Source organism: Pteronotus mesoamericanus, unplaced genomic scaffold, assembly GCF_021234165.1.
Source record: "Pteronotus mesoamericanus isolate MK-2021 breed Mesoamerican mustached bat unplaced genomic scaffold, CSHL_Meso_final scaffold_85, whole genome shotgun sequence".
NCBI lineage: Eukaryota > Metazoa > Chordata > Mammalia > Chiroptera > Mormoopidae > Pteronotus > Pteronotus mesoamericanus.
The window spans coordinates 34,396,047-34,415,346 of record NW_026555329.1 but is presented as its reverse complement, the minus strand read 5'-3'; the positions used below and the strand labels follow the sequence as shown (position 1 = coordinate 34,415,346).

Below are 19,300 nucleotides of genomic sequence, written 5' to 3'. Positions count from 1 at the left end.
CATTGTATATCCAATAATCTCATACTACCTTACAGTCTGACCAAGCTAATAACAACATTGCTCCAGCCACTATGCTAAAGTCATAATTCATTAGAATATGGTGTTAATGAACCCAAACTTGTGGGCTTGAAAGCCTATTTGTTAGCTTTTCACAGGAAGCAACATCATCATCTAGCTTTCTGACATCTGTAGAACATAAATCACAAAGATTGAAAAAGTATGTTGTAGCATCATCTCTCTGTGTGTGTGTGTGTGTGTGTGTGTGTGTGTGTGTGTGTGTGTGTGTGTGTGTGCGCATAATAAGATTGCACAAAGGGCAGTAGGTAGTAGAGATTGAGGGTGAGAAGTTAGAGAATAAGGAAGAGACCCTAAGGGATAGACTAGGATAAGAGGAGAAAATTATGGGGCAATCTGAATTTGTTCTTGGAAGTAACGGAAAAACCACACAAGAAGATAAATACGATGATTCCTAATCTAAGAAATTCTTCTCTTTTCCCCTTCTCCAGCAAAATTTGAGAGGGTTTCTGCAATGAGTGAGGCTAAGTAGTGAACAGCTTCTGTGTGTATGTGATTTCTGGGTGGTGAGCAGGGGAAGAGAGGCTCAGTGGGTGATGGATGTCCTCTTAAGAGGGAGCTGAGGTTTCCCTTTCTACATCCAATAAATCATACATATTTTGTGAAAGCACTTATTTTCTTGCTATTTTATTTGTTTTTTTTCTTTCATAGAATATAAACTTCCACAAGAGTTAGGGAACTTGTCTTACTCACTAGCTCCAGGGTCTGCATCATACCTGACATATAGTAAGTAGGTGCTCTGTAAATATTAAATCAATGAATTTTTTAAAGTTACTTGTTTGTTCCAGATATATACTTTGTGTTAGCCATGTGACCTGATGGGGGCATGCTTCCACAGGTTAGACTCAAACTTCAGGTAAAGATTCTGGGTACAGGGAAACTTGGGTAAGCCACACCACCTGTAATTTAGTTTTGTATCCAAGTATATATTGCCTTTAAACTTCCACTTACAAAGGGTGTATGAAAAGGGGTGGATTATATATGTGCTCTTGTTTATACTTGTTCATTTTAAAAAGAAAACTTGATTTGGGAGCAAGCAGATGATTTATAATTTCATTTCTCTGAATTATGTGATTACTAAATGCTTGACGTCAATTAAACCTCAGTACATCAATACAGATGTTTGAGGGTAGTTAAGTCTTAGTACATAGCCTGTACAACCCCTCTCTTTCCCTCCACCTCACCCCCTCTCCCTCTCTAGAGAAAATATATATAAAATATAAGTAATTTTTCTTAAAACAGAACTACCAATGAAATAAAAAACCTGCAATACCTACCTCGAACTAGTGAACCCCGTGAGATGCTCTTTGAAGACAGGACAAGAGCTCATGCAGATCATATAGGACAAGGTTTTGAACGACAGACTACAGCTGCTGTTGGAGTGTTGAAGGCTGTGCACTGTGGAGAGTGGTATATATTAACTACTGCTATTTTAATTAAATGTTTTCTTGGCTTCTAAAATTTTGGGAAGTTTCTCAGTAATACTCCTTACTGGTGGGGGGTTACTTTCCCATGTCTTTGAATATTGTAACTGTATGACTGCATTAAGATTTTCAGTTGCTAAAATCTAGTTTTTCTTTTGGATTTGGCTGAAATAATTTCATTTTCTAAGTGACAAGAGATGAAAACAACAGTCTTATCTAAGGTAAAAGAAAAACTAAGATTTACTTGGTACTTGCTATATGCCCATATTCATTTGATTTTCAACTACTTTTAGGACTTTATTTATCACACAAGGAAACTGAGGCTCAGAACTGTCAAACAGCATTATCATAGTTATAGAGTTAATAAGTGGTAGAGCTGAGACTGAGTTCAGATTTGTCTCCAGACTCGTGTTTTCTCTTTATACTGTTCTACCTTGTTCCCTGCTAAGGGTTTGATAGCTGTTGTATTAAATATTTATTCATCTTACTAATTATTTTTTTCCAGCTTCACCTGCAAGTTTCACTTTGAATCATTTCGTAGGTAAAAAATAGAAATTCTCTTTAATATACTTAAGGTATCATCCCATAATTAAGAACTCCATTTATTGATAAATAAATGGATATTGTAAAATAAGTTTGCTCAGGTTTCTCTTTTCAAACTGGGTACTGTTTAGGTTTAAAATTTAAGTTGGAATATGCTGTTTTACTTACTAAAGCAGTTAATTAGTTAGACACTAAATATGCAGGAACATTTTCTAATTGTAAAACTTTTTAACTCTGAAAATGTACAATGTCAATATTGTTGCATAGTTTTCTAAGATATAATGAAAAATATAACCTGTACTTTGAACGTGAGGAAATTTTGTTTTCAAGGGCTACCAATACAGAATTGACATTTTGTTAATTTGTAATATAAAAAAATTATAATATTTTATAAATTAATAGTATATGGAGAAGCCAGTGTAAACTGACCTTTCTTTGCATAAATGAAACTTTATCAATTTTAGGTATACAAAGTAGCTAGTACTGAACTAACCCTAAGAGGTCTTTAGGAAAATAATAGTTTATAACTCAGTAGTACTTGAATTGTTTAACATAAAATGATAATTTTCAAATATTTGTGGTTATGTTCATATAGTTTTTATGTTCTTTCTATAATCTGGTTTAAAACACTAAATTTATCTCTGTGGAAGTCATTACAAGATCCTATTTCAAATTAAGGAGATTTCTCTTGAATGTTTGATGTAAAGGATCTAAATGTGTCATCAAGGATTACTTAGGGTGAAATCTAATTTAGAGTGTTCAGCTAATTTAGCTACATATTTACACTTTCAGAGATAAATATTCTTGCTTCATGGCACTTTGTTAAAATATTTTAAGCTTCTTTAAATTATTGTTGGTATATATACCCTCTCCACTTTATGTGCGATTTGAGTTTAGAGATCATGTCCTGTCCTTCACGAGCCCATCATAGTTACTGATAAATATCTATTAATAAAAAAAAAACACTGTGGCTAGTAATTTCATAGTATGAGGACTGTTGCCAAACTAGTATACTAGTAAGTTAGGTGGCCAAATTTAAGAGTATGCTTGAACCAGATTTTGGAATGAGATATTGCTAGCTATGAGTGTTCCCACTATTGTAAAATACAATTTGCTTCCTAAACCAATGCTTCTTTAATCCCTTAATACTAATGGTGAGAAAATAATTTTGTTGGTGCTGTAAAAGGGCTTCAAGGCTCTGATGCAAACATGGTTTATGATCCCTTTATAATAATAAATTCCTTGGTGTTAAATTAAGCTATACTAAGGAAGTTGGTGCTTCGTTTCTTTCTTAGTGTTTTGAATTCTATACTTTTTCTCAAGAAGACATTAGGTATTAGAGTATTAGATTCTTGACTTTATCTTAGAGCCAGACTTAATACCAATTTGAAATAAAAGACTAGGATTGATTTAGACTTTATAGAAGTATTGATTAAATTATATTGCTCTTTAGGTATTATAAGAAAAGATTCATATACAGGGTTGGGTAAAAGTAGGTTTATAATTGTGATATGTGAAACAAAGAGTTTATTCTTATATTACTACTTATTAATTATTGTATTTTTTCCCCATGTGAACAACTATAAGCCTACTTTGCCCTACCCTGTAGATTTATATATTTGAGGTGCCTTCTTTGAAATTGTTTTTTGAAAAATCAACCATTGAAGTATAATTTACATTCAGTAACATACACACATACTCATTTTAAGTATTATACAGTTTGATGTGTTTTAACGAATGTATACAGCCATGTTACCACTACCTCAATAAGAAAATAGAACATTTTGTCTCCTTCATATCCTTTGGCAGTTAATCTCCCCCATGGTTATCCCAGCTCTATACATCCTGTAATCTGTTTTTATTTTTGGTCTCCATAGGTTAGGATTGCCTAGTCTAGGATCTTATGTAAATAGAATCATACTAGTTGCCTGACTTCTTTTACTCCACATAATGTTTTTGAGATTCATCAACAGTGTTACAAGTACTAGTAGTTCATTCCTTCTTGTAGCTGAATGGTATATCATTGTATGGCTATATCACAACTGATTTATTCATTCACTTGATGGTAGACATTTGAATTGTTTCCAGTTTTATGAATAAAGGTGTTATGAACACTCAAAAACCGTTGTATACATATATGATTTCATTCCAGTAAATACACAGAAATATAATTACAGAGTCTTAGAGTAAGGAAAAATAATTGTGTACAGAGAAAATTTTAAGTCTACAAAAGAAGAAGTAGAATTAATAAGCAGCCCTGGCTGGTGTGGCTCAGTGGATTGAGCACCAGCCTGCAAAGCAAAGGGTTGCTGGTTTGATTTCCAGTCAGGGCACATGCCTGGGTTGCAGGCCAGGTCCCCAGTAAGGGGTGTGTGAGAAGCAACCACACATTGATGTTTCTCTCCGTCTTTTTCTCCCTCCCTTCCTGTCTAAAAATAAATAAATAAAATCTTTTTTTAAAAAATAAGTATTACATTGCCTTTAAAAAAATAAGTTAATTTATCAAAGTGTCGGGATAAGACAATTATTGAAAGTCAGTTGTATTTCTATATATTAACAGTAATCGTGGAAAATGTCATTTTCAATGCCACTTAGAGATAAATTTTAAATATATGACAGATGCTGAAAACTATAAAACACTAATGAGAAAAATTAAGGACTTACATGCATGTAGAGCTATACCTTGTTTATGGATTGGAAGACTCGATATTATGTCAGTTGTTTCCCAAGTGATCTATAAATCAACTCAATCCCAATCAAAATCCACAGGGTTTTATTATAGAAATACAAATAAACTATTATAGGCAAAATAGTCTTGGGGGGACAAAATAATGTTGGAGGATTTAGACTACACTACCTGTCATTTTAAAGCTTACTTGAAGCTACAATAATCAACAGAGGGTTGTATTGGTATGAAGATAAACTTTAAGATTAATTTAATTTAAGATTAAAGAACAGTGTCCAGCGTTCAGTGATTTTTAGTGAAGGTGCCAAGGTGATTTAGTGGGGAAAGAGACCTTTTCAAGAAATGGTGCTGGAACAATAGGGTGTACATCCACAAAAACAAAAATTAAAAACAATAAACCTTGACTCTTACCTCACTCCATACCAAAAAAAACTTAAAATGGATTACAGAATGAACTGTAACCATTAAAACTATAAAATTTATAGAAGAAAATATTGGAGGAAATTCTTCTGCATTAGGCAAAAATTTCACGGACCATAAGAGAAAATGGTATCAAGATAATGAAAAGACTGCAAGAAAATATTTGAGGGGTGTGGGTGTGCGTGTGTGTAAATGACTTGTATCCAAATGTATAAAGAACTCATACAATTGATGAATAAGAAAAGAAGCCAATTAAAATTGGATAATATATGAATAGGCATTTAACAGAAGATACACAAATGCTCTTTATTTCTTTTAAGGAAAGAGCTTGCTCTTTTTCTAGCTTAAGTTACAAGCTTAAATTATTGATTTGAGACAATTCTTTCTAATATAAGTATTTAAAACTAAATTTCTAAGCACTGCTTTAGCTATATTTCACAAATGTTGATATTAAAAGTTTTTCAGCTGTACCATAAGAGAATGCAAATTAAAATGAAAATGAGATAGCACCACACTCACTACAATTGCTAATAATAATAATAATTATTATTATTATTATTTTTAAGAAGACCATAACAAAAACTAGTAAAGATGTGAGTTAATCAGAACTTTCATATACTGCTCTGGGAACTGTAAAAAAGTTTGGCAGTTTCTTACAAAATTAAACATGTAGTTACTCTAGGACCCTATAATTCCTTAATTCCATTTCTGTGCCTTGGATTAAAAACCTCTCTTAGTTATCTGTATTATCATACATATCATAACTGTATGTGATTAATTGTATACATATATGACAGTATGTAATAACCAAGAGAAGTATGTGTATATATCTGATATATACCAAATTTTAAACATAATTATATATGGTGTGTGTATACATATATTTTTTATATATACACACATCTGATAATATTTATGATAATATTCTAATTAGTGCTGGATTCAACATGCTAATATTAATGAGTTTTGTTTGCATTAATGTGTTGCCAGAATTCATTAATTTTATTGATCTTTCCAATGAATCAGCCATTTTCATTGATTTTTTTTTTCTTCTGTTTTTCTGTTTTCTGTTTCATTATTTCCACTCTTTACCTCTCTTAAGGAAAGAACTTGCTCTTCTCTTTCTGGCTTAAGTTAGAAGCTTAGATTATTGCTTTGGGCTTGCTCTTTTCTAATATAAATATGTAAAACTAAATTTCTAAGTACTACTTTAGCTATATCCCACAAATGTTGACAATTGTCTTTTCATTATACAGTTTGGAATTTTTCTAATTTTCTGTTTGGTCTTTTTTTTTTTTTTAAATCATGGATTATTGAGAAGAATTTTGCTTACTTTTCAGTATTTCAGAATTTATTTCCAGATTTTTGGGGGTGTTTTCCTTTCCAACGTTAATTCCCTGTGGTCGGAGAACATACTCTGTATAATTTTTCTTAGTTTCCTATGATTTGTTTCATGGTCTATCTTGATGAATATTCTATGTGCATATAAAAGAATGTATATTATGCTGTTGTTGGGGGTATAGTGCTCTATTAATGCCATTAAGTCAATATTATTGATAGTGTGGTGCAGAATTTATATATTACTGATTTTTGTCTAGTTACTAATCTCCATTGTTAGATTGGATTTGATTGTTTCTTTTTTCAACTTTGCCAGGTTTTTGCTTTTGAAGTACCAGTATATTTTATTGATTATGCTGTTACAGTTGTCCCAGATTTTTTTCCCCCTTTGCCCCTTCCGCCTGGTACCCCTCTTCCCTCCAGCAATACTCCCCCCTACCCTTAGTTCATATCTGTGGATTGTGTAAGTTCTTTGGCTTCTCCCTGTCTTGTACTGTTCTTAACATCTGCCTGTCTATTTTGTTTCTACCACTTATGCTTCTTAATCCCTGCACGATCCCCCGCCCCACCCCAATCCCCCGTTTCAGCTGATAATCCTCCAAATGATCCCCATACCTATGATTCAGTTCCTGTTCTGGTTGTTTTGCTTAGTTTGTTTTTGTTTTTATTCTTTAGATTCAGTTGTTGATAGTTGTGAGTTTGTTGTCATTTTAATTGTTCATAGTATTGACCTTCTTTTTCTTAAATAAGTCCCTTTAACGTTTTGTATAATAGTGGCTTGGTGATGATGAACTCCTTTAGCTTTACCTTGTCTGGGAAGCACTCTACTACCTTCCCTTCCATTCTAAATGATAGTAGAGTAATCTTGGTTGCTGGGTCCTTGCTTTTCATCACTTTGAATACTTCTTGCCAGCATCTTGTTGCCTGCAAAGTTTCTTTTGAGAAATCAGCTCACAGTCTTATGGGAACTCCTTCGTAGGTAACTCTCTGTTTTTCTCTTGCTGCTTTAAAGATTCTCTCTCTATCTTTAACCTTTGGCATTTTAATTATGATCCATCTTGGTGTGGTCCTCTTTGGGTCCAACTTGATTAGGACTCTGTGCTTCCTGGACTTCCATGGCTGTTCCCTTCACCAAATTAGGGAAGTTGTTGTTTTTTTCCCCCAAATAGGTTTCCAATTTCTTGCTCTTTCTCTTCTCCTTTTGGCACCCCTATCATGTGAATGTTGAACCTCTTAAAGTTGTCCCAGAGGCTGCTTATACTACTCTTAATTTTTTTTGGATTCTTTTTTCCTTTGTGTTGTTGTGATTGGAGGGTTGTTTTTTTAAATTTTGTTTTGCTCCCATAAGTTCCAAATCATTGAATGATTATCGGCTTCGTCCATTCTACTGTTGTTTCTGTATAAGTTGTTCTTTATTTCAATTAGTGAATCTTTCTTTTCTCACTGAATTTTTCTTAGGTTGCAGAGGGTCCTAAGTTCCTTGAGCATTTTAATAACCAGTGTTTTGAACACTGCATCAGCAGAGATTGAGTTGGTGTAAGATTATTACTTATCTCCATTTTGTTTAACTCTTTTTCTGGAGTTTTGATCTGTTCATTCATTGGGACCATGTTTCTTTGTCTCCTCGTTTCAGCAGCCTCCGTATATTTGTTTCTATGTATTAGGTAGAGCTGTTTTGACTCTGCGTCTTGATAGCATGGCCTAATGTACTAGGTGTCCTATAGGGCCCAGTGGCACAGCCTCCCCTATTACCCATGCTGGGTATTTGAGGTGAGCCCTCTGTGTGGGCTAAGTACACCCTGCTCTTGTAGTTGAGCCTTGGTTCCTGTTGGCAGATCAATGGGAGGGATTTACCCAGGCCAGTCAGCTGCAAGGATTGGCTGTCTTGCACCAAAGTCTGCCCTCTGTGGAAGATCAGCTATTCAGGAGCAGGGTGGTGGTGCTTCAAAGTTGTCTGTAGCTGTCCACCAGGTGCCCTGGCCCTGGGGTTTCCCAGGTGGTGTAGGCCAAGGTCAGCCCCTACCTGTGTTTTGCCTGGGGCTACCCTGCCTGAGCTATAAAGCCATCTGAGATGCCTGCTACTTGTGCTGGGCTTGGAGATTCCCAGATGAAGCCACGCTCTGCAACGAACCTGGCTGCGGCTGGTGCCCAGCCTGGAGCTCACTGAGGCCAGCTGTTGCTTGTTTGATAGGAATTAGGGTGTTGTGAAGCATGAGCCAAGACCAGCCATTCATACGAAAAGGAGCTTGGGTGGGGCAGAGTTTCTGGGGGTCTCCAAGGTGGGTCAAACAGTATAAGCTAGGTTGGTGGAATCTCAAATATGGCACCAGGCTGCTGGCTCCATTGCTCTGTGGGGGAAGGGCTCAGAAAATGGACAATCGCCTCTGCTTTCCCTGATGCCAGACATTTCAGCCTCTCCCAGTATGCTGCTGGTGCCCTTCAAGCTGCCACCCTGGTGCTGGAGCACAGAGGGAGTGAGTCTTGAGTAGGTGAGTCCGTGTGTGGGCCCTTTAAGGGAACTGCTTGGGGCTCTAGCAGTTTCTTCCACGAACTCAATCTCTACTGATGTTTGCAGCCAGAAGTTGTGGTGCTTATCTTCTTGGCACTGGAACCCTGGCCTGGGTGCCTGGTGTGGGGATGGTATTGCTCACTCCTGAGATATCCCTCCCAAATTTTTATCCACCACGCATGGGTGAGAGACCAGCCTGTTCCACATCTGTCTAAGTAGTAGTGGTTTCTTTAATTCCATGTCAACAAAGTAGTTGTCAGACTTTCATTACTTCCATTTACTTCTGTAGTTGTTTATTTCTGATGGTTCTGAATGGTAATGGTTTTATATTTTAGTTGTAATTTTGATGTGGTTGTGAGTAGAGGTGAGCCATGTCTGCCTATGTTGCCATCTTGACTGGAAGCTCTTCGGTGTGTTTTTTTGGGGTTTTTTTGCTGTGTTCTTCTTTGGTAACAGCCTGACATATAATTCACATAACATACAGTTTACCTATTTAAAGTGTATATAATTCAGTGGTTTTTAGTATATTCACAGAGTTGTATAACTATCACCACTATTATAGAATATTTTTATCAGCTCAAAGAGAGATACACATTGTTTATGGATTGGACTTTTTAGAAATTACTTCCCAATCCTATATCCTCTTCAGCTCTAGGCAACCATTTGTTTCCTTTCTTCTCTATATTTGTCTTATTCTAGATATTTCATATAAGTGGAATGACATAATATGTGATCTTTGGTGATTAGCTTCTTTCATTTAGCATAATGTTTTCAAGGTTCATATATTTTGAAGCTCTGCTAATAGGCAACTACATATTCAGAGTTACTATTTCTTCTCAATGAACTGACCTCTTTATCATTATAAAATACCCTTTTTATCCTTGGTAATATTCCTTGTCTGAAGCTTTACTCTGATTTCAATACAGCCATTTGAGCTTTCTTATGATTAGTGTTTGCATGTTACGTATTTTCCCATTGTTTGGCTTTTCACCTATATGGTTTATTACTTACATTGTTTAATGTAGATACCATATATCTTGTTTTGAGTCTTTTTAAAAAATTCAATGATAATTTGTCTTTTTATTGGTGTATTTAGACCATTTACATTTAATGTACCAGTAAATATGGATTTAAATTTACCATCTTACATTGTGATATACCTCATTTTTTATTCCTTTCCCCTCTTTCCTGTCTTTTTTAGGCATTCCATTATACCTTCACTATTTCATTATTGGTGGTTGCTCTAAAGTTATCACAGTCTATCTCCAAGTATATATAGACTTCTGTATGTAATATGTTAAGAACCTTTCAATAGGCATACAGCCATTAATTTTCTCCACCCCCATTTCTGAACTTTGTGCTAATTATTATCATACATTTGTACTTTACATGTGCTGTAAACCCCTCAATATGCTACTTTAGCTACAAGAAAGTATTTCCAAAGAGAGTTTAAAAATGAGAATAAAATACCTTTCATATTTACTATTACTTCTGCTCTACATTCCTTTGAACAGACATATTTTCAGATAAATATCATTTCCTTCAGTCTGAGGAAATTCCTTTACATTTTTCATTGTGCTAGTCTTCTGATGACAGATTCAGCTTTTGTTTGTCTGAAATTTTTTTTTTTTAATTTAGAAGGTATTTTTGGTAGATACAGAATTCTAAATTGACTTTTTCTTCCAATACTTTAAAGATAGTCTGTTCTCTTCTGGCTTGCATTGTCTCTAAAGAGAAGCTGGCAATGATTCTTATCTTTTCTCTGTATGTTAATGTAATGCATGAGTTTTATATTTTCTCTATCACAGTTTTAAAAAAACTGGTTATGATTTGCCTTGGTATTTTTTTTTTTAACTTAGTTTGGAATGTTATTCCAAAATCTATTTTTTAAGCATTTTCTGTAAAAATGTATTTATATATTCCTAATTAAATGGAGATATTTTAGGATTATATTTAAAGACAAGCAAATAAAGTGGTAAGTTTATTTCATTAGTACTTTTTAATTGAAAATCCCTTAATTTATTGAGTTATTTAGGGGTTCAGGTACCATTGCAGTTATATGTCTTTACTGAAAAAATATTCCCTTCCCCTATATTTAACTGATTTTTATGTAATATTTTCAACTTTGGCACTTAATTTGTTGAAGTATTGACTTTAAGACAAAATACTTAGTTTTTTGATTTGTATAATTAACCAATTCAGATCATTTTAATTTTTCAAAATATTGTTACACATAGCTATAGTATAATGAAGTGAGTTGTTTTTTCTCTCTTTAGGTTGAAACTCATGCATGACATTATCCCTTTGTTTAAATATGTAAAGCGGTCTGCTGATTACAATTTAACTTTATTTCTAAATACTTTGGTTTTGAATGTAAATTATTTTTACTTTGAATTTAATAGGGACTTAACAGAATGAAACATTAATGGCAGATTCTTCTTATCTCATATTCTTTTTTAGGCTTAATCAACCCCGAATAACCAAAGATGTCATTTGTTTTCATGCTGAAGATTTCTTAGAAGTAGTTCAACGAATGCAGTTAGATTTACATGAACCTCCACTGTCCCAGGTATTTTTTAAACCATTATTATTTTCAGTTTAACCTTTATTATGAAAAAGACTTATTGGTATTTCTTGTTGTTGTTGTTTTTCTTTTCAGTGTGTCCAGTGGGTTGATGATGCAAAACTTAATCAATTGAGGAGGGAAGGCATTCGCTATGCCAGGATTCAGCTGTATGATAATGACATTTATTTTATTCCAAGGAATGTTGTTCATCAGTTTAAGACAGTTTCAGCTGTATGCAGTTTAGCATGGCATGTTCGGCTCAAGTTATATCACTCAGAGGAAGACACTGCTCAGAATACAGCTACTCATGAAACAGGCAAATCACCAGATTCCACATCATCAATTCCTGGATCTCACACTGACAATATGATTTGTGCTGTAAGCAAAACCTCTTTGGAGTCTATTTTTTCAGACAAACTTCATTCTAAATATGAAGTACAGCAGATTAAACATGAACCTATTGCATCTGTAGGAATCAATGAAGAATCTGTGAATGTTTATGTTTCTGAAAAGACCAGAGCACCGAATAATATGGATGGCAAGAATGTTAAAGCAAAATTGGATCATGTTCAATTTACAGAATTTAAGATTGGCCTGGACTCCAAATTTGAAAATAGCAACAAAGATTCAAAGGAGGAATTGTGCTTAAGTCTAGTTGATACAAGGCAACATAGTTCAACACATTCAAATCAAGATAGAAAAGATGATGCTAATTATGTACATACCATTTAAAATCCTTTTATAAAAAAAAACAAAAACTTAATAATGTAATAAAGATTCATGAATTATGAAAGCAAGCCAAGGACTTGCTCCTAAGTCTGTTACAAAATATAGTCTATGTAGCTTTGTAACATTCCTCAGTGCCTGTCCATAACTGTGAAGTATCAAAGCACTTAGGGCCAGATGCACTGTAAACATTGCAGGTTTAAAGAAATGGAGTCTTTAAAAAGTTATTTGAGTTTGAGTTGTAGGTTTTAGGATAGAGCTGACATTAACATATATATATTTTGTAATATGAGCCAGAATTCTTTTTCGACAATTTAAAGCTTTTCCATAGAGCTTATTTATACCAATTTTTTTTTCCATTTAAATGTGTCAGCACTGTAGTGTAAATAGCTTTAAAAAAATTTTTTTAGTGTGATTTATACTGAAATGTGAGCCACTTAATAAAGGTTCATAATAAGTTTTCTGTTGGGTATGCAAAAAAAAAAAAAAAAAAAAACCCCTGAAAATTCAGTTAAATCATGTATTTGATCTCGTGTCTGCTGTTGTATCCAATTAGAGTGGTAAAGGAGTGCAAATGTACATAATTCAAATCTAGTGAATATTTAAATTCCCCACATTGTGCAAGCATTTTTAAAACTAAGATTCAGTTATGAAAGCATATTTATATATGTGTGTATGTATGGGAATATATATGTATATCTTATTTTACATAACTTCTTGAATTGCTGAATAAGATGAATATGTGAAACTTCCTAGCCCTACTCCCTGGAATACATTTTAAAATATTTATAATCAATATTAAGAAAGCAGTTTAGGTAATAGAAATAATTTTTGTAAAGTTGGGCAAAAAAAGGTCTGTTAGTGATATTTAACCCTTTTAATTAATGAAGTTTTGTGGCCAGATTACATAGCCCTAGTAACATCAATTTTCTTTTTAGTGTACGGAGTGATAGGAAGTTGAGAAAATTTTCTTATTAGTAGGCACTTTTGTTATACTTAATAGTAGCTGAGTAAAAAATATTTACATAAAGTTTAACTGTGAGCAGTTAAAATCCTTATAGATTTTTCTTGCAGAACAGGAAGAAAATATGACAAATATAAAATCTTAAAATAAGGGCAATGACTCATACAGAGATGTAGCTAACAAAATAAGATGTGTTATCTCTTCTTTCTAAGAATCCCTCTCTGCCTACCCTAGCAAGGTAAATAAGAAGAGTACAGCTGACCCTCAAACGATGTGGGTTTGAATTGCACGTCAAGTGAAAAAATCTGTGTGTAAGGGGACCCACACAGTTCACTTGTTCAAGGGTCAACTCTATTTCTTTTTCAAAAGAAGATCTACAAAGTAAAATTAGGGTAGGAAACAGGATTGCCAGTGCCTCGCTAAAGAAAAACAGATGTCTTCAGTGATGGACTTGAGCACTATTTCAGCTGCTTCCACTACTGTAATTAAAAGTCAAACAAATGTCTTTAATGTATTCCTTGATATAAGGAACTCTGCTCATTGCAAATATTTTTTTATTTGTATTTGTTATTTTTCTGAGCTTATACTTTGGTTGATGACTTTCAACTGGGATTCTTTGTGCTGCCCTTTGAACTAGAGTTGCTATTTCCATTTCAGTAGTTTCTGCTCTAGCCTCATTTGTGGATCCATAAAACTGTTTATCTTTCTGGTAAGGAAGAAGCCACTTAAGGAAGAGGCATTTCATCAGAAAAAATAAAGTGTAGTAATGATGTAATTTCTGTTCCCCAGTTTAAAAAGTATAGGCACCTATTGGAAATCTCAGTGGTTTGTAGGAAGTCAGTATATTTGCATAGGAATTTTCATGGAATAAGGAAGGTATAAATCATGACAATGTATATAGGGATTTCTTTTATATCTGTCTTACCCTACTGCTCACTTTTTATCTTCTCTTTAAAGGTCAATTTATGTATTTGCACCTACCATTTCATAAGTTCATAACAAACCAGTATTGAGAAATAGTAGGGGATGTTTTCCTGGTTTTCTTCTTTTAATTGAAGCGTAATATATTTAATAAGATCTTAGTTCCAATTTTCAAGTAGCATACACATAGATACCTAAGATCATACTGTTATAAAATGTATTTAGAGTATCCCTCCAAAACATATGAGCCTTAACTTTTAAAGATATATCTAATACAATAATAGTTACTTTTAGTTATTGTTTCCTGTATAGCCTAGAGTCAAACTTCTCCATCTTTTGGAAATTCGTTTTGTCAAATACATACATCCCTGTGGATGTCAGTATAAATCAGTGGGTTCAGATTTCAAGATAAAGCCTTGTCTCCTTGGATAATGCTTAATGTTTCTTGTTTTACGGGTTATAATTTTAATCTCTTCAGATGCAGTCTGAGAACTTCTTGGCTACCTTTGTTACACACAAATAATTTGTTCCAATATTGCATTATGTTGATGGTTTCCTACGTAGTACATTCTAGTTCTTCATCTGAACATACTTTTTTTGCTGTTATTTCCGATTTCTTGGGCCAGAACAATCAAGCACTTAAATATACAATTTCTATGTGATCTTATACTATATAGAGTTATTACATAAATTATTAAATTGATACAGACCTTTACAAAAAAAAAAAAAAAAAAACAAGGTACCTCCTTGGTGTCTGATAGTATTTTTTTAATTACTTTTGTTCATACCTTTGACTATCTAAGTGATACATATTCCATACTCAGGTTAGCTGGTTAGGTAGCAAAATAATTAAACATTTGTGATAGTTGAAAACTTTACAAAAGCCATATTCATTACCTTCCTTGTCCCTAAGGTTGTTGACCTTCAATAAAGATTAGGTTAATCTAGCACAACATTCTGTGTATGTGTGCATGTGTGTAAGATTACTGGAAGTAATGTTTGTTTCCACATCTATTCATTTTTAATCCATTCTATAACTTTGGGGATGGGGGTCTTGAAAGGGAGGAAAGGTTTTATTTCTTGGACTAAGTCTTCAAGGTATATCATTAGTGTTCCTGAATGTAAAAGTTTTTTTTCCTTAAACAGTTATGGCACGTAAGATCATTTTGTAAATAATAGATTAGCACTATTTTGGTAAGTTGCATTCACTTATTTTTTTTGGACAAGTTCATTGTCATATAAAGCAAGTATCTCAAAATTCATTTTACATTTAGCAAAGGTGCAAGATTGCTTTTGGAGTTTGAGAGGAATTTTCCTTGTCATCCGCCTTTCAATAAATGCTAAAATTGATAACCATAATCTTTCCCCCTTTGTTTTGTAATTTTTTACATTTGACATTTCATCTCATCTTTAAAAGTTCTTGCTTTTCTGTCTTCAACAGAAGCCATAGGGTCTTAAAAGTGATTCCAATATGAAAGTCTTTTTCCTCTTAACTGAATATCAAAAGTTGACTTATGCAACAGAAAATATCAAGGATTACCTTAAACAAGTTTGTTAAACCAATTAGGTATGGGTGCTGGGATGGTATGATAAATTACCTCCCTTCCTTCTAGACATGACTTTAAATCTCAGGAGAGGACAAAAATCCCATTGTTTTGAAAATATTTTTAAGCTGGTACAAGTGACAGGAAGGATTTTAGGTCTTCAGAGTGATGGTTTTTATGTAATCTTTCTTCCACCTGATATAATTACAGTCATAGTTGGTACTCATGGGGTTCAGAACTCGTTGAACTCTGTACTTCTAGCATTTTGACAAGAAGAAAATGTTTCAGCATTCAGCGTTGCCCGGGACTTGTTGCAATTACTAGAACTTGTGTGAGTCACAATGCACCCCACAAGAGAAAAATGCTTCATCACTCATTGCTTGTTCAGTACTCATTGGTTTTAGGACTCGTTAGGAGTTCTGAAACGAATTAACGATTAGTACCAAGGTATCCACTGTACTTTGATGTGTCAACAAAATTTTAGTGGTTTTAGAATGTGTTGCCTGTTTCATGAAAGAGTTATATTTGTTATGTTTGGCAGTGGCAGTATAACTCAGTTAATTAAGAGGACAACTCAGGAGAGGTATAAAATCCTATATCTCTGCCCCGGCTCTTCAGTTCTTCCTGTAATCCACTGCATATTGCAGATGGAAACGATCACTGTTTAGAATATCAAGCACAAGGAAGATAAAAGCAAGATCTTTCCTGTTTAAGTTTATAAACATTGTGTATTACATCTATTGAGAGAGTAGGGAATTGAGAGGAAGACATCTGTCATTACAGCTTATTTCCCCTTCCAGGACTTAGACTCAATCAGAGAATGTAAATGAGCGGAGGATAAAATGTGGGTAAACAGAGTTTATATTAAGTAGAAATAAAAAATAAAATGTACTAATTGAATGTTTTATTACTATTATCTGCCTTCCAAGAAATGTTAAAATATGAGACATTTTAAACATTTTGAAATTTAGAATTTGTGCATCCTTGTTTCTAATATGTCTTTACACTTTTCTATAAAGACCATTGCTGTTGTACTACCTTAGACTACAAGTGTTCATATTCAGAGTCAAATCAATCTAGTTGAAAATATTTTGAGTAATACAGCATTCATAGTTTCATTTGGACAGTTTGATCCCCACCTCAAGTCTCTTCTTTCCCTGGAATTTTTTGTTTTTAACTGAGCCAGATGGAAAAATCTCAGGTGTGTCTTCTTTTCAAAGAAACCCCTCTCTTGTTTATGTTCCTGGTTCCATCTCTATTCCTGATTGACCAAGTTTTTGAAAAATCTCTGCCTGCCTTCACTTCCTCATCAAACTACAATTTCACTTTAATTCTCAAATTTAATCACTAAGCTGAAACATTTCTCTCAAAGGCCACCATTTGCCAAATCCAGTGGCTGCATTTCTTAATCCTTCTGTTTAACCTTTGTGGTATTCTCAATAATTTACTCCTTAAGACTCTATATAAGCTATCTGTTCTATTTAGTTGGTTCTGTGTTTCTTTGGATGGCTTCTTTTGCCTCTCTACCACTAGTTAAAGTAGTCTCCATGGTTCTTACCTTTAGGTCTCTACACTGGGTCCTTGACCTGTCTTCATGATCCCGGGACTTAAGTCAGCCTTGGTTCTCAACTAAGTTCTAGTGATCCTTGTAATCAAATCTAAACTCTTCTTGCTCCCAAGCATTAGTTGTTCCTTTTTCTCCTAATTTGGTTATTGGCATCACTATCTCTTTCCACAGTCTTCTCATAGTAATCTGATTTCTCTGTCTTTTCCTCTGTGTACATTGTATCATGAGATTTTCTTGAGTTGATCCCAGAAATATTTATAATTTGTCTACCCATATAGATGTTCATCTCACCTGGACTTTTAAGGTCACCTAAAATGTTCTAGCTGTCTGCAGTCCTCAGTACCAATGGCCATTCCAATCCATTCTTTTCAAAAAGTTGCAGTTGACATATACTAGATTCAGGTATACAACAGATTTAATAATATTTATATACATTAGGAAATGATCACCACACTAAGTCTATAACCATCTGTCACCTGAATCCATTCTTTGTTACCACTAGATTAACCTTCCTAAAATAGACACAATTGTTACTCTTCTGCTTAGAAATATTCCAAGGATAAAGTCCAAATGCTCAGCATAGCACTGAAGAGCCTTCATGATATGGTCCTTCCTTTCCAGCCTCATCGACTACAATCTCTTCCATTTGATGTGCCTAATTTTCAGCTTTACCAGATGGCAGTACTTGCCACTCCCTTTGTGTACTTTTAAAATTCTTTGCTTTTGCTGGGGGAAATCTCTGCCTGGGATACAACATAATGAAATCTCTTCAGAATTCCAGTGAAACATAACCTCTATGTGTATCATTTACTGATATCTCCAACTGTCCCCTCACACTGCAACTGGTATAAAACCAATTCTTCCCTCTGCCTGTTGTATTTGTGTGTGAGAGTAGGTTGGGGTCTAACTAAACAATGAGCTAGACTTACAAATTTTTTTTTCCTTTTGTATTTCCAACACCTAATTTATAGTACTCTTGATATTTAATAAGTATTTGAAGGAACAAAATACTGGGGATGGTAAAAACGTAAGTTTCTATAATTTAAAAAGTTTGTCTCTCACATTAATTCATAACATAATTCTAGAATTGTAACAGAAGAAAAGTTGAGAAAATTCGATCAGCAGGTACTATAAAGAAACCAAACGTCAGCCCTGGCCAGGTGGCTCAGGAGGTTGGAGCATCATCCTGTACACCAAAAAGTTGCAGGTTCAATATGAAGACCATAAATACTGTATTGATAATGAAACTGTAAAATCTACCCAGTTTTCCCCCTTCGAGATACACTGAAAGTTATTACAAATTACGGATTAAAATTTAATTATACTGAAAATAATTAAAATGGCAAATATGTTAGAAGCACCCTAATATTTCATAACCTGAAGCAGAATTTATTCCTAAGTCTTATTTGGCAAGGTAAAATCTGATTATTTGGTTAACAGGTGTTCTCAATTAGCTTGTAAACATTAGTTGAAAATATTGAAACAAGATAACATGCAGTCTTTTTTTAAAATCTGGTAGGCTGTTGCAGGAATGAGAACATAAAGGTGGCACATTTTCACAGACATCCTTCTGTAAAACACTTTACTGGGATGTTATGCTGAGGGAATTTGTAGCAGTGCGTCCAGAGGGTTTTTTTTTTTTTTTCTTGGTTCTAACATTCTATAATTCCTGAGGAAGAGTGATGTTTACTGTGCAGACATGACCAATCAGAATTAAAGGAAACCCCTTTGGTAATTTGTGTCTTGTTTTGTAATATAAAAACTAAAAGGACTCCTGATGTGTAAGGTTAATAACTTAAAGTGATAGAAAGCTTTAGCTCTCTATTAAGTATCATATTTAGCTATTCATTTGCTATTTTCTACTTTTCACAGTTTCAAGTCTGTATTATAAAAAGTTATTTGTTCACAAGTTGCTTTCACTAAGACTTTTTGACAAATCTTTTGCCTAAACCAGATTAAATTATATCTGGTCCATGCTGACTTGCAAAATAATGGCTTCACTAAGAACCTTTGATAT

General features: G+C 33.9%; 1 protein-coding gene across 2 annotated transcripts in view; it reads left to right on the top strand.

The window, feature by feature from the left end:
* Positions 1–17,164, top strand: part of RSBN1L (round spermatid basic protein 1 like) — a 69,484-nt gene extending 52,320 nt beyond the window's left edge. For both annotated transcript variants that reach the window (XM_054564183.1, XM_054564182.1), the window contains 3 exons: positions 1,318–1,485; positions 11,456–11,564; positions 11,655–17,164. In XM_054564183.1, coding sequence (XP_054420158.1) covers positions 1,318–1,485; positions 11,456–11,564; positions 11,655–12,293 — 916 coding nt within the window. In that variant the 3' untranslated portion in view covers positions 12,294–17,164. The remainder of the gene's footprint in view (positions 1–1,317; positions 1,486–11,455; positions 11,565–11,654) is intronic.
* Positions 17,165–19,300: the final 2,136 nt, after the last annotated feature.